The sequence below is a fragment of the Muntiacus reevesi genome, chromosome 2 (genome assembly GCF_963930625.1).
Source record: "Muntiacus reevesi chromosome 2, mMunRee1.1, whole genome shotgun sequence".
Classification (NCBI taxonomy): domain Eukaryota; kingdom Metazoa; phylum Chordata; class Mammalia; order Artiodactyla; family Cervidae; genus Muntiacus; species Muntiacus reevesi.
The window spans coordinates 262991360-263006426 of record NC_089250.1 but is presented as its reverse complement, the minus strand read 5'-3'; the positions used below and the strand labels follow the sequence as shown (position 1 = coordinate 263006426).

The 15067-nt window shown below is 57.2% G+C and overlaps 1 protein-coding gene across 1 annotated transcript in view; it reads left to right on the top strand.

Moving 5' to 3' along the window:
• MEGF8 (multiple EGF like domains 8) overlaps positions 1 to 15067 on the top strand; it is a 41414-nt gene that overhangs the window by 4114 nt on the left and 22233 nt on the right. The window contains exons 2-18 of the mRNA XM_065926178.1: positions 2460 to 2623; positions 2861 to 3067; positions 3985 to 4165; positions 4251 to 4339; positions 4975 to 5390; positions 5832 to 5977; positions 6110 to 6232; positions 8585 to 8739; positions 9050 to 9169; positions 9513 to 9657; positions 9750 to 9913; positions 12084 to 12284; positions 12663 to 12863; positions 13289 to 13525; positions 14338 to 14456; positions 14555 to 14686; positions 14778 to 14891. Of these exons, the coding sequence (XP_065782250.1) occupies positions 2460 to 2623; positions 2861 to 3067; positions 3985 to 4165; positions 4251 to 4339; positions 4975 to 5390; positions 5832 to 5977; positions 6110 to 6232; positions 8585 to 8739; positions 9050 to 9169; positions 9513 to 9657; positions 9750 to 9913; positions 12084 to 12284; positions 12663 to 12863; positions 13289 to 13525; positions 14338 to 14456; positions 14555 to 14686; positions 14778 to 14891 (2914 nt within the window). The remainder of the gene's footprint in view (positions 1 to 2459; positions 2624 to 2860; positions 3068 to 3984; positions 4166 to 4250; positions 4340 to 4974; positions 5391 to 5831; positions 5978 to 6109; positions 6233 to 8584; positions 8740 to 9049; positions 9170 to 9512; positions 9658 to 9749; positions 9914 to 12083; positions 12285 to 12662; positions 12864 to 13288; positions 13526 to 14337; positions 14457 to 14554; positions 14687 to 14777; positions 14892 to 15067) is intronic.

Here is a 15067-nt window from a genome sequence, read left to right as displayed (position 1 = left end):
GACAAAGATGTGTTTGTTGTGATTCTAGGGACAGAGTTTTAAAGTGTGGTTGAGGCTGGTAAGATTCTGGGAGGTCTGGTTGCCCGGCCTGGCTGAATGGCTCTTCTGCACTCTCCAGACCACAGCTCGAGGTCTCTGTGTGGTGTTCTTGGGGGCTCTGGCCAGAGCCAGAAGGGGAGGTGCCAGCTTCAGTATCCTGTCTGGTGCATTTCTTCCTTCCTTCACCCAGTGTTTCCTGAGCCTTTACTCAGCACCAGGCCCTGTGCTGGGCAGAATCGGGGAGGGACCCACAAGATGAGTAGGCCCAGGCCCTGTCCTGTGGGCCGCCTCGGTTGCAGGGGAGACAGACGTGGACACAGATGGTCCTGGCCCAGAGAAATGGAGGTTGTATTGGAAAGAGAACCTGGAGGGACCCCTCACCCGGCCAGGGGGCATCAGGGAAGGCTTCCTGGAGAAGGTGGGGCAGTGTGCTGGCAGGAAGGGAGAACATGCTCAAGACAGAGGAGCTTGTGCAAAGGCCCAGCTCCTGATTGAGCTGTAAGCCATGGGGAGATGTGGGGCAGGTTGAGACTCCAAACCCCCAGTTAGGGAGCTGAACTTTTTCCTGGAGATGGTGGGGAATCATTGAGGGCTTTTGAGCAGGGGAGGGCAAGGACCAGAGGTCGAGCCAGGGGGATCCTTCAGGGAGCCATGTCAGGGGAAGACAGGAGGCCAGCAAGGAGGCCTGCGCTGACATGTTGGAGTCACCGTCTGGGATCGTCACACCACCCTTGGGGGGTGAGAGTCATCCCCAAATTACATCAAGGAAACTGAGGCCCTGAGAGCCCCAGGAACTAGTGAAGAGTGGATGAGCACCTCCAGCGCACAGACAGGTGTAGTGAGGAGCATGGGAAAGGGGCCGGTCCTCCAGCAGCTCCGAGCAGAGCTGGAACCTAGGTTTCCTAGTTGCCCCAGCCCACAAGACCTCCCTGAGCCCCTAGTGAGAGACATGGGGTGAGAGAACCTTCTGGAACCAAACAGAGAGCAAGAATGGTGACAGTGCCAGGAGTAGTGGCATTATGAAGTGTGAGTCCCCATCATAAGTCAGCACTTAAAGTGCCTTATCCGTTATGGCCTCCCGTGTGGTCAGTCATCTGAACAGTCTGGGCCAGGCACCCAGGGTGCTCCCTCACAGGTGGGCAGTTGATGGCAGCTGGCAGCTCAGCTGGGACTGACAGCTGGGATACCCACACATGGCCCCTCCACGTGATGCTGGCTTTTCATAGCATGACAGCTGGGTTCTGAGAAGGCGTAGTCTACGAGGCCCAGGTAAAAGTGGCAGGCTTCCTCTGGTCTCGCCTTGAAAGTCCCAGAGGCTCACATCTGCTGTTGTGTATTGGCCAAGCTAGTCTCTTCCCAGATACAAGGGGTCAGGAATCAGCCCTTATCTCTCTCTCTTTTTTTTAATTTTTAAAAATTTACTTATTTATTGGTTGCACTGGGTGTTCGTTGCTGTGCATGGGCTTTCTCTAGTTGTGGCAAGTGGTGCTCCTCTAGTTATGACGTGTGGGCTTCTCATTCCGGTGACTTTGTTGTGGAGCTTGGGCTCCGTAGCGCAGGCTCAGTTGCTCCGCAGCATGTGGAATCTTCCCAGACCAGGGATTGAACTTGTGTCCCCTGCATTGGCAGGTGGATATGTATCCACTGTACCACTGGCGAAGTCCAGCCCTCATCCCTTAATGGGAGGAGTGAGCAAGAAGTTTGCATCGACCACAGTGATTATATTCCCGTTTTACGGATTAGGAAACAGATCTCGAGAGGTCTGGTGACTTGCCCGATGTCGCACAACTTACTAGTGGCTAGTAAGTGGCAGAACCAAGATTTGAGCCCAGGCAGCCTGGCTCCAGAAGCTGTGCCCTTAGCTAGTACAGTACACAGAGAGAAGAGACCCTGGGTCAGGGCGGAGAGGAGCTGTGGTGCTCCAGGGTTTGGTCTTTGCCCAGGGGGAAGAAACAGGCCTCTTCCTTTAGAGCTCCTTGAGCCTGGAACTCAGGACGCCCACAGAGGCCCTTTTCCATCTGGGAGTTTGCCTTCTGCTCAGGCATGAACCCTGACCTTCAGGCTTAGGCATGGCCAAGACTCAAGAATAAATGGGAACAGTTCTTTGTGACCACTGGGATGGGGTTCCTCTCTGCACTCCAGTTTTCCCATCTGAATGATAGTGGGTGTTCGGCCTGATGTCAGGAGCCCTTTCCAGGGCTGATACTGTCCTTTCTTTGAGCTTCTGTCCCTCTTGCTATTGCAGTCCCATCCTCCCTGGGCTGGGAGCCTGGGAGTCCCTTGAAGGCAAAGCCCAGGCCTGACTCATCTTTGGGCCCGGCATTGTGAGGAGCAGGGCTTGGTGTTTGTGGGTGGGCTGCATGGAGGCAGGGAGGGGAGGGTCCATGTCTGAGCCCGGCCTCCCTGTTCTCGCCGCTCAGCCCCGAGCTCCCAGCACCGGATCCTACTGGACTTCCTTTTCCTGGACACAGAATGCACTTACGACTACCTGTTCGTCTATGACGGTGACTCCCCCCGCGGGCCCCTGCTGGCCAGTCTGAGTGGGAGCACACGGCCTCCGCCCATCGAGGCTTCCTCGGGCAAGGTTGGTGGGGCTGGGCTGCGGGGCCGTGGCTGGAGGAGCCAAGCGAAGTGTGTAGGGCATGGGGGTAGACACACAGAGGGAAACACGAGGCCAGGGCACTCGGCACCCATCGGAAGGATACAGGGGCAAAGAAAGGTGGAGAGAGACAAAGACAGGAGATGGGGCGCCCCAGGGTGGGGGGTGCAGGCGCAGACCCCCGTCCGTGCCGCCCCAGAGCCCTGTACCCCATGCCTGCAGATGCTGCTGCACCTCTTCAGTGATGCCAACTACAACCTGCTGGGCTTCAACGCCTCCTTCCGCTTCTCTTTGTGCCCGGGCGGCTGCCGCAGCCACGGGCAGTGCCAGCCTCCAGGGGTGTGTGTCTGTGAGCCGGGCTGGGGGGGCCCCGACTGCGGCCTGCAGGAGTGCTCAGCCTACTGCGGCAGCCACGGCACCTGCGCCTCGGTGAGCCTGTCCCCCTGGACCCCGGCCTGTGGCCACACCTTCCACCCCCACCTCCTGTCTCTGACTCTGCTCCTGCCTGAGACAGCCCCTGCCAGCCTGCCCTCTCCCACGATGCTGACCCCACCCCGGGACCCTGCTCCCTCCTACAGAACTCCCCACTCCCCCACCTATGACTCCATCCCACTCCACCGGGGGCCCCTCCTTGGCCTGAACCCACTCCCAGCCTCGCCTGTAACCCACCTGTCACATGTGAACTCGCCTTCCTTCCTCTTGCCTGGCCCGACTCCACCCTCCCACTCTCACCCCTCCTCTCTGTCTGGCTTGGGCCCCCAGCTGTGACTTCTGACTTTTTTTTTTTCCCCAGTCTTTATTGAATTTGTTACAATATTGCTTGTTTCATGTTTTGGTTTTTTGGCTGGGAGGCATCCCTGCATTGGAAGGTGAAATCTTAACCACTAGGCTGCCAGGGAAATCCCATGACTTCTTTGACCACTGACCCAGGGCCTGAGCCATGCATGTCCAGCTCTGGGACTGGATCAGCTTCGAGCCCTCCCTGCCTTGACCTCCCCGGACCTGAGTTCTTGCAGCCCAGGCCGACCCTGACCTCACCACTGTTTTTTTTTCTCCAACCTATCTCTCTGTCTGTCCTCGTTTTTCTTTCCGAGTCTTTTTCCTTTTCCTTTCTCTGCTGGTCTGGCTTCTTTTCTCCATTGCTCCGCCTCCCTCTGGGTGTGTCTCTGTGTCCATCTCTTTCTCCGTCTCCTTCCCGTCTCTCTCCTTGCCTCTCTGTTTTTCCATCTTCTCCTTTCGTGTTCATCTCTCTCCTCACTTTCTGCTCCACCTGTCTCACTCTGGCTGTTGTCTCTGGTGCCTGTCTCTGTCTGTGTGTCCCTGCCTCTGTGTCCCCTTTCCCCCAGCCCCTGGGACCGTGCCGCTGTGAGCCTGGTTTCCTGGGACGCGCCTGTGACCTGCACCTGTGGGAGAACCAGGGGGCTGGCTGGTGGCACAACGTGAGTGCCGGGGACCCCGCCTTCTCTGCCCGTATCGGGGCAGCCGGGGCCTTCCTGTCCCCACCGGGGCTGCTGGCTGTTTTTGGAGGTGAGCAGATGGCATATGATCTGAGTCTGGGGTCTGGAGGCCTGGCAGCCTGGGCCAGGGCCTGACACTGTCCTCCTCTCCACAGGCCAGGACCTCAACCGTGCCCTGGGTGACCTCGTCCTGTACAACTTCTCTGCCAACACCTGGGAGCGCTGGGACCTGAGCCCTGCCCCGGTATGGCCCCCACCTCTGCCCCGCCTGGGGGAGCCTGTCCACTCTGTCAGAGCCAGCCAGGGCATCCCAGTTGCTGTTCAGTCGCTCGGTCGTGTCTGACTCTTTGCGACCCCATGGACTGCAGCACGCCAGGCTTCCCCGTCCTTCATTATCTCCCCAGATTTGCTCAAACTTATGTCCACTGAGTCGATGCGGCCCCAGAGTGACCCTGTTACCCCGCACACCCCCAGCCCCTGCAGCTTTATGCAGGGTCACCGACCCCTCCCACCCGTGCTTTGCTTTCTTCTTCCTTTGTCTTCCTTTCTGCATCTTCCCCTTCTGTTTTTGTCTCTGACTCTGCATCTCTGCTGTTTGGGTCTCTGCGCCTCCTGCTCTCTGTGTTGCATCTGACTCTCCTGGTCTCTGTCGTTTCTCGCTGATAGTTCCTCCTCTTCCTGCGTTTCTCTGCCACCCCTTCTTTGTACTCGCATGTGTCTGTCTCTCGGGGTCTCTCTTCTTTTCTCCCCTGGTGTGTGTCTGTCTGTCTCTCCGTCCCGCCCTGTCTCGGCATCTCCGTCTGGCTGGCTGTCCCTGTCCTTCTGGGTGGCACCGCCTGTTTCCCTCTCCATCTCTGCATCCTGGTCTCTTCCTCACAGGCTGCCCGTCACTCCCACGTGGCTGTGGCCTGGGCCGGCTCCCTGGTGCTGATGGGCGGTGAGCTGGCTGATGGCACCCTCACCAGCGACATCTGGGCCTTTAACCCGATGGGCGGTGGCCGCTGGGAGCTTCTGGCACCACCTGCCTCCAGTCCCTCAGGGCCGCCCGGCCTGGCAGGTCACGCGGCAGCCCTCGTGGACAACACCTGGCTCTATGTGTCTGGTGGCCGCACCCAGCATGACCTCTTCTCCTCCGGCCTCTTCCGTTTCCGCCTCGACGGCACCAGTGGGGGCCATTGGGAGCAGGTGATGCCAGCAGGTGGGCGGCCCCCTGCCGCCACCGGTCATTCCATGGTGTTCCACGCCCCCTCCCGTGCCCTGCTGGTTCACGGTGGACACCGGCCCTCCACTGCCCGGTGAGTGACCTGCCCTCCACCCCCGCCTTGCAGAGCCGGGCCTGGCCCAACTCCCTGGGCCTTTAGACTTTAGCAGTCTTCGCCCACTGATAGACTCCTGCGGTCACTCAGCCACCCCTTCTTCCTTCACTCATTCATTTGCTCACCCACTCACCCATTCTCTACTCTGTCATCCAATCTCTTGGTCACATGCTTCCCCACGCACACCCACTCGCCGATCCATCCCCCTCACCTCTGCTTGGTGTCCAGCCCTGGCTAGATTATGCAGGGAACCCAGAGATGTGTCGGACTTGGGTCCTGCCCGTGAGTTGTTGCTAGTTCCAAGAGGATAGATATCTAGTAAAGCCAGTCTCAACCCTGGGGGATCACGACTCCTAAGAGCCCAGAGGAGGGAGAGAGTCCCTTCCTGCCCTGAGCCCCTCTCCCACCCCTCCCCGGCAGATTCTCTGTGCGGGTGAACTCCACTGAGCTCTTCCACGTGGATCGGCGCGTGTGGACCACCCTGAAGGGCCGGGATGGACTTCAGGGCCCACGGGAGCGAGCCTTTCACACGGCCAGTGTCCTGGGCAACTACATGGTGGTCTATGGTGAGGAGGCTACCCGTGCCCACCTGCCCGCCTGCCTGCCTGCCAGGGGCCCACGTCTGAGCTGAGACCCCCTGCATGGATGCCCTCACCTCCCCCAGGCTGGCCAGCTGTGCCCCTCTCCTCCTTCCCCAGGGGGCAATGTGCATACCCACTACCAGGAGGAAAAGTGCTATGAAGATGGCATCTTCTTCTACCACCTGGGCTGCCATCAGTGGGTGTCAGGGGCCGAGCTGGCCCCTCCAGGAACTCCTGAGGGTGAGTGGCCCCTCTGTTTCTGTCAGGGGCTCCTGAGGGTCACATGTGCCCCCATAGTGATGTGGGGCTTTGGGCAGAAACCACCCGGTCCTGTTTGGAGCTGGCCTCAGGACGCATGGCTGCACTGGAGGCAGGACCAGGGCATTGTTGCTGTGCAGATGGGAGACACGTTCAGTAGCATCAGGTCTGGGTTGCAGTTGAGGTTTTGCCAGTTTTCAGCCGTCCCAGGGAACTGCCTCCAAGGAAGCGCCTTTCTCAAGGTCAGACAGTGGGCAGATGCTGAAGCGGAATGGCCGTTCCTCAACAACCTTTTGTGTAAAAGCCATCATTTAATCTCTCTCTACCTCAGCTTCCCCCTCTGAAAACTGTAATAACACTTAAACCTCTGGGCTGTGGTGAGAATAAATTGATAAAGTGAAGAACAAGTGAGCATTGTCCAGGAGGGGCCCAACACACCGTCCTAAGAGCGCAGGGCCAGAGGGCTCACCTGGAGGGCGCGTGGAGAAGCCTTTCAAGCTCAGGAGATCAGGGACAGCTTTGCAAGTGGGAAGAAAATCATAGGCCCTTTTCTCAGAAAGATACTTGTGTGCACAAGCCGGGCATATCCTTTCAGCGGGCTCTGGACTTCCCAGAGGCCCATCTGTTCTTCCCACCCTACTGAATAGAAGGGTGAGGACAAAGGACAAGCGTAAGAGAAGGGACAGTAACATCTAACACCCGGGCAGGAGGAGGGATCCGTAAGGAACTCTGTTTGACCGTCAGAAATAAAGTCTTGGCCTAGCATTGGAGGCCTCCGATCCCAGCCCACCTTTAGGCTCCCTCACTGGGTAGACCAGAGTGTGAGGCTTCTGGAGGCCTCTTCTTTCTTTGTAGAAAGAAGTCCCAGGGGACCCTGGGCCAGGTCCCCTGCACTTACAGAGCATATAGGTACTTATCAGTCAGGACTCTTGGTTGTAAGTGACCGAAAGCCTACTGCTTAAGCAAAAAGAAGAATGTCTTGAGTCCCTTGAGTGAAAAGTGGCTGCAGGCTGGCCTGGATCCAGGTGCTCATGTGATGGCCTCGGCCATGTCTCTCTCCAGTTCTCAGGCTGGTTTCCTTCAGTCTCTGGCAGGTTTGCTTTTGTAGATGGTCACCAGCAGCTCTGAGATTATATTCACCCCTTTTAAAATGCCTGGAGATGGAGAAGGAAATGACAACCCACTCCAGTATTCTTGCCTAGAGAACCCCATGGACAAAAGGGCCTGGGGGTCTGTGATCCATGGTGTCACAACTTAGTGACTACACCACAACAACCATAACAACAAACACACAATCAGGCAGATTATGATTCAGGGAAATACCTTTTCATGAAAATGTGGCATAAAATGGAGAATGAAGAGACCTAGCAATGTGGAATGTACAGTTTTGTAAGAAATTAAAATGTGACTATAGAATAATAGTTGTTAATATTCAAACAATAAAGTCCATGACTAAAAGAAAAAAAAAAAAAAATGCCCGAAGAGGGGACAGATATATACCTATGACTGATTCATATTGATTTATGGCAGAAACCAACATAATATTGTAAAGCAATTATCCTTTAATTTAAAATAAATTTTTTTAAATGCCTGGGAAGAAGACCGTATCTTTCCCCCAAGAATAGTAGAAATTACATTCTCTCCCTGAACTAGTCACTGACTCTGATCAGCCTGGGCTCAAGCCCCACTGCTGCCAGAGTCCCGGCCAGCTCGACTTGAGCCTTGGGGAGTGTGAGTGGGAGGGGTGGTTTCCCAGAGGAAACGCAGAGGCTGTCCCTGGAGGAAGGTGGGTGTCGGGCAGATGAGAGCCAGGTAGCCCACCTCAGCTCCGCAAAGGCAAGGTTCCATTTACAGAGGAGGAAAGCAGGACTCAGAGAAATCCAGTCTCTCGCCCAGGGTCACACAACTAGTCAGCAGTTGATCTGTGATTTGAAAGCAAGGAAGTAGTTCAGTTCAGTTCAGTTCAGTCGCTCAGTCATGTCTGACTCTTTGCGACCCCATGAACCGCAGCTCACCAGGCCTCCCTGTCCATCACCAACTCCCGGAGTCCACCCAAACCCATGTGAGGAAGTGGTAGACCCAGGATTTGAACCCAAGTCCTTCTGATCCCAGAGAGCATGCTCTGTCTGAAAGATGACTTGGGCAGTGGTGTGGGAGCTCCAGGAGATGAGAGAACTAGGGCTGGAGCAGGGCCAGGCAGGCTGGGAGCGCCTCGTTGGACCAGTGGGGTTGAAGCATGGGGGGCTCAGGGGTGGTCCTCTATGTGGGTAACAATGAAGGTGAGGGGGAGTTGTGGGGTGGCCTCATGTCCTTGAGGGGTCTATATTCTCCTAGGCCGAGCAGCGCCTCCCAGTGGCCGGTACTCACACGTGGCGGCTGTGCTTGGTGGCAGCGTCCTGTTGGTGGCCGGGGGGTACAGTGGCCGGCCCCGTGGGGACTTGATGGCCTACAAGGTGCCCCCGTTTGTGTTCCAGGCGCCTGCTCCAGACGTGAGTACTGGGGTGACAGGGAGGGGGTGGCTGGGGAGGAGGTGACCTGGTTCCCATGGTTAAGGGGGCGGGTCCCTGGGAGAAGGGGAAGAGATCCCGAGGGCTGTAATAGGAGGGGAGGTCAGACCCCAGGTCCGGGGGAGGAGGAGTGGTGGTCCCTGGGGCTGAGGGCAGAGGGGCTGGGGCGAAGTGGACAGGGGTCCTCAATGGTCTGAGCACTTGGGGTCCCCTGGGACCATCAAGGTGAGCGGGGGTGTGGGAGGAGGTGCTAGGTCTGAGTGCCCCCTCCTCTCTACCCACCTCTCTGCAGTACCACTTGGACTATTGCTCCATGTACACGGACCACAGCGTCTGCTCCCGAGACCCCGAATGCAGTTGGTGTCAGGGGGCCTGCCAAGCCGCCCCGCCTCCTGGGACTCCCTCGGGGGCTGTGAGTGACTGTCCTCGTCCTCTGTCCCCAGCACAAGACCTGGTCCTCAGTGTCTTTTTCTGCCTAAACCAAGTCGAGACAGACTTTGCTGTGCGTGGGAGACTCATTTTCACACTTGAGATGGGCGTTCCTGACCCTTGACCCTTTGACCCTCTTCGCCATCCTTTTGTGCTTCTGACTCTGTCCCTAGATTCCCCACCTGTGTCCTCTTGATCTTTCTGGTTCCAACTCGGTTCTCAGTTCCTTTCTTCAATTTCCTGACCTTTTTCTGCCCCAAGACTCCTGAATCCCAGGTTCCTTAAGCTCCTGTGGGTGGTGACTGCCATGTATCCCTTCTCTGCAGTGTCCGGCTGCCAGCTGCCTGGGCCTGGGCCGTCTCCTGGGTGACTGCCAGGCCTGCCTGGCGTTCAGCAGCAGCGCGGCTCCCCCCCGGGGGCCCGGCGCCCTGGGCTGGTGCGTGCACAATGAGAGCTGCCTCCCTCGGCCTGGTGAGTGTCCAGTGGCAGCGTGGGGAGGGTGGTGGGGGGGCGGCCCAGCACCGCACACCGACTCCCCTCTCCCGACCCTCCTGTCCCCACAGAGCAGGCCCGTTGCCGCGGGGAGCAGATCTCCGGCACCGTGGGCTGGTGGGGGCCCGCTCCTGTCTTTGTGACTTCCCTGGAGGCCTGTGTCACCCAGAGCTTCCTGCCTGGCCTGCACCTGCTCACCTTCCAGCAGCCACCCAACGCCTCCCAGCCTGACAAGGTGGGGAAGCCGGGGTGAGGAGCCCAGCATGGAGTGTCAAAGGGCCTGGTCTTAAAAATGGATCTTTTTTAAAAAATTGTTTTTATTTGTTTATTTATCTTTGGCTGTGCTGGGTCTTCACTGCTGTGTAGGCTTTTCTCTAGTTGCGGAGGGCAGAGGCTGCTCTCGAGTTATGGTGCACAGGCTTCTCACTGTGCTGGCTTCTCTTGTTGAGGAGCACGGGCTCTAGGGTGCATGGGCTTCAGTAGTCGCAGCATGCAGGCTCAATAATTGCAACTCTCAGGGTCTAGAGCACAAGCTCAATAGTTGTGGCACAGGGGCTTATTTGCTCCATGGAATGTGGGGTCTTCCCGGACCAGGGATTGAACCTGTGTCTCCTGCATTGGCAGGTGGATTCTTTACCACTGAGCCACCAGGGAAGCCCTCAAATGGACCTTTATCACTCTTGTGTTTACCCCTTAAGTCTTCACAGTCAAGGATCTGATTTTCCTTATTGACTTAACTTTTTTTTTTTTTTTTCAAAAACCTGTGGTGAGATAACACACAACATAAAATTTGCCATTAGTGATATTTAGCACATGCACGATATTGTGCAACTGTCACCACTCTCTAGTTCGAAAATATTTTTATAACCCCTAGGGGAAGCCCCAGATCCATTAAGGCATCACTCTCCACTCTTCCCTCCCTTTGGGCTCTGGCAACCACTAACCGTTTTCTGTATCTGGATTTGTTAACCCTGGATAGATCGTACAATGGAAGCATATAATACATGGCCTTTTGTGTGTGACTTCATCCACTCAACAAACGTTTTCAAGGCTCATCCGTGTTGTGGCACGTGTCAGACCTTTATTCCTTTTCTGAAAAATTGTTTGTTTAGTTTTGGTTGTGCTGGGTCTTTGTTGCTGTGGGCGGGCTTTCTCTAGTTGCAGTGAGGGGGATAGTCTTTATTGCAGTGAGTGGGCGTCTCATTGCAGCGCCTTCTTGTTGCAGAGCGCAGGCTCGAGGTGCATGGGCCTCAGTAGTTGCCTCATGCAGGCTCAGCAGTTTTGGCACATTTGTATTTCTTATCTATCCTTCCACAGTTTATCTATTCAAATATGAGTAAATTGATATTTAATTATTTTTTGTTTCTTGTGGAAAAAGTAACATGTCGTCTACACTGTACTGCCACTTTCCTTTTTTTCTTGGTGTATCCTGGCAAGTGTCCCATAGCAGAAGTTAGGAAACACTGTCTCTCTTTTTAACAGCTTCATAATATTCCATTTACATTCTAATGCCGTAGTGTTCTAGTTTATTTAAACAGTCTCCCATCGGCTTCCCAGGTGACCTAGTGATAAAGAATCTGCTTGCCAGTGCAGGAGACATAAGAGATACTGGTTTGATCTCTGGATTGGGAAGATCCCCTGGAGGAGGGCATGGCAACCACTCCAGTATCCTTGCCTAAAGAATCCCATGGACAGAAGAGCCTGTTGGGCTATAGTTCATAGGGTTGCAAAGAGTCAGGCACGACGGAAGCAACTTAGCATGCATGTACCCATGATGAACACTTGGGTTGTTCCCCCCTTTCACAGTTATAAAAACACATACTAGCAATAAATCATGTAATATGTCCATTGCTTTGAATGTTGGATCTGGACTCCTTTTTTTATCTTTTTAACTTATAACTTACATACTGGTTCATTTTACAACAAAGAACAGGATACATAGGGTGAGGTCCTGAAGGGTTCTGATCTTCTGTCCCCACGGAGTTGGGATGAGACATCTTCCTGGAACATGAATGTGTTCACTAACCTGTAACCTGGAAGTTCTCCAAACCCCCTAGTTAAGGGAGCTGGACTCTGAAGGGCTTCAGTGGAACGATAGGATGTTGAGGAAGAAGCTGCTGAAAGGTCCAGGGCCCTGGAGCTTAATGAGAGGTGGAGATGAGCAGGGGCTAGGAGCCCGCTGTCTGCTGTCTGAGTTGGAGCCCAGCTCCCTTCCTAGAGTAATGGTGGGTGAGCTGTCTGTCTCCCCTGCACCCCTGATCCTGGCCTCAGTCTCCCATTAAGTAAAACAGAAGAGGAGATTGGGTTGCCTGGTCTCTCCAGCTCAGATGTGGCTGGAGAGGCCTGAGGCTCCTGGGCCCGGGCAGAGAGGCCCTCATGCTCGCCTCCCGCCTCCACCGGCACAGGTCTTGATCGTCCGCAGCACGACCATCACCCTGACGCCGAGCTCAGAGACCGACGTGTCCCTGGTCTACCGTGGCTTCATCCATCCTCTGCTGCCGGGAGGCCCTGGGGGCTCTGGGGCTGAGGATGTGGCCGTGTGGGCCCGGGCCCAGCGCCTGCATGTGCTGGCCCGGATGGCCCGGGGCCCGGACACAGAAAACATGGTGAGAATGCCTGGGATACTCAGCGGGCTCTTTATGGTAAACACAGGGGGTGTAGGTGTATGGGAGTAGGACTGGGGAGAAGCTGGAGGCCTGGGATATATCCTTAGTGGAGGGAGGGCTGGAGAGGGGGTCTTCATTTGAACAGAATTGGAGGGGAATTTTAAAAAAGTGGAAGCTCTCAGTTACTGAGTCAGACTCCCCTGAGGAGAAGGTGGGTCGCTGGGAAGTTTGGGGATGCTGGGAGGTTCTTAGGGTCTAAGGAACTCTGAGGCCCTCCTCTTCCCTGGAAGGAGTGGGTGCTCGGTGGCTTTGGGGCTCTTGGGGTTTTCAGGAGCCAGAGTGTGGGTGGCACATTCAGGGGCCCCGTCTGTCCCCCAGGAGGAGGTGGGGCGCTGGGTGGCACAGCAGGAGAAGGAGACGAGGCGGCTGCAGCGCCCAGGGTCAGCTCGCCTCTTCCCACTGCCTGGCCGGGGCCACAAGTACGCAGTAGAGATCCGGGGCCAGCTCAATGGCTCAGCAGGCCCTGGGCACAGCGAGCTCACCCTGCTGTGGGACCGGACTGGCGTGCCAGGTGGCAGCGTGAGTACCCAGAGGCCCTGGACTTTCTGAACCCAGGGCCACGAACTAGTTCCCTTGACCCTGACCGCTTACTTGTTGACTCCTGAACTCTGGGTCTTACCTTGGACCTCCCAGACCCCAGCATCTGACCTCCGGAGTCTGATCTGGTCTCATATTCTGACCCCCGTCCACGTCTCTGACACCTCCCACCCCGACCTCACTGACCCTGACTTCTGCCCTCCCTACTTTGACCTCTGATCTCTAGATTCTCTCAAACCCCAACCCCATTTTGTCTGCCAGTGTCCTAGATCCTGACTTTCTGCATGCCCAAAGTGTCAACCTTGTCTCTGAACCCTTAAGTCTTTAGCTTCAAACACTGATCCCTATCCCAAACCTTGACCTGGAGCATGGAGCCCTGACCTTCCTCTGACACCCCCACCCCCCAGGAGATCTCCTTCTTCTTCCTGGAGCCCTACCGCTCGTCGGCCTGCGCCTCCTACTCCTCTTGCCTGGGCTGCCTGGCAGACCAGGGCTGCGGCTGGTGCCTGGCCAGCTCCACCTGCCACCTGCGCCAGAGCGGGGCCCACTGCGGGGACGCTGGGGCCGGCGGGGCCCTGCTCGTGCTGGTGCCTGCCCTCTGCCCACTCTGCGAGGAGCATCGTGACTGCCACGCCTGCACCCAGGTGCTCACCAGGCCGCAGTGGGGAGGTCTCGGCATGGTCAGCCAGAGCAGGCGACTCAGCCTCCGGGGGAGGGACCCCAGGGCTGGCCAAGGGACCCTGTGGGTAGTGGTAAGGGTAGACAGCTGGGGCCCTTGTTAGGAGGTGAGAGTCAGGTGGGAGGGGCTGGAGAGTGGGCTTGACATAGTCATGACTCTGCATGTGGCAGGGGCCAGAGAACCCAGCTTGACATCTCTGCACCAGAGGGGCCTTATCCGCTTGGACGCCAGAGCCCAAGAGCAGGTCTTCAGGCCTGCTGGCTCCAGAAGTTTAAGCCATATAGTCAGCCATTCACCTCCTTCCATCCCCCATCCTCGTTTTCCCTGGAAGTTCATTCCTTGGGAGGGTCAAGGGAGCCTCAAGGGCTCCAGACTTTCATCCCCCACCCCTACCCTGGGCACTCAAGTCCCAAGAGGAAGAACACCTTCCTGTCCCCACCGCACCCTCACCCCTCAGCTCAACAGAGGTGACTGAAGGGCCTTTTCTGTGCTCTTCTGAGCTGGTGCCAGCTCCTGGACCAGTGAGACTGGGTGGAGGGAGGGTGACCCCCCCGCCCATCTCTGCATCCTGGAGATTGGGTCAGCCCCACCTGGACCACACAAAGTGGCACTACTGCCCCCAAAGCGAGCAGTGCGGGTGAGGCAGAGCCCGTGGTTCTCCCTGGCTGTGGGAGGGAGGCGGGCTTGGACCAGGGGTCTGTGAGCCGGTGCTGGGGGGCTGGCGCCAGGAGGCCCAGGGGAAGGTTCAGCTGGGCTCTTCTTCCTCCATCCTCCCAGGACCCCTTCTGTGAGTGGCATCAGAGCACCAGCCGCAAGGGGGACGCGGCGTGCAGCCGGCGCGGCCGGGGTCGGGGCGCCCTGAAGAGTCCGGAAGAGTGTCCCCCACTCTGCAGCCAGTGAGCCCTGCTGGGCCCAGGGAGAGGGCGTGTGAGGGTGTGTGTGGGGGCCGGGCAGCGCCCTGACCCGGTCCCCCCCATTCCCTGCCTGCCCCCAGGCGCCTGACCTGTGACGACTGCCTGGCCAACTCAAGCCAGTGTGCGTGGTGCCAGTCCACCCACACCTGCTTCATGTTCGCCGCCTACCTGGCCCGGTACCCGCACGGGGGCTGCCGAGGCTGGGACGACAGGTGCGGTCCGGGCGGCAGGGCTCCCGAAGGGGAGGGTGGAGGTGGGCGGGGTGGCGGTGGCTCGGGCAGCTTCACACCCGCCTCCCTGCAGCGTGCACTCAGAGCCTCGGTGCCGGAGCTGCGACCGCTTCCTAACCTGCCACGAGTGTCTGCAGAGCCACGAGTGTGGCTGGTGTGGAAACGAGGACAACCCCACACTGGGCCGGTGAGGGTCGGGGGCTGGGGGCGGGGCCGGTGGGGGGCTCTCTGCCCACCCTGATTCTAACGGCGTCTTTGTTTCTCTGCCCCTTGGCCTTTTTCTCTGTTCTTCTCCCCCCTTTTTTCCCCCTCATTCTCTCTTCTCCCTCCCAACTCTTTCCCTATTTCTGTGACTTGTTTTCT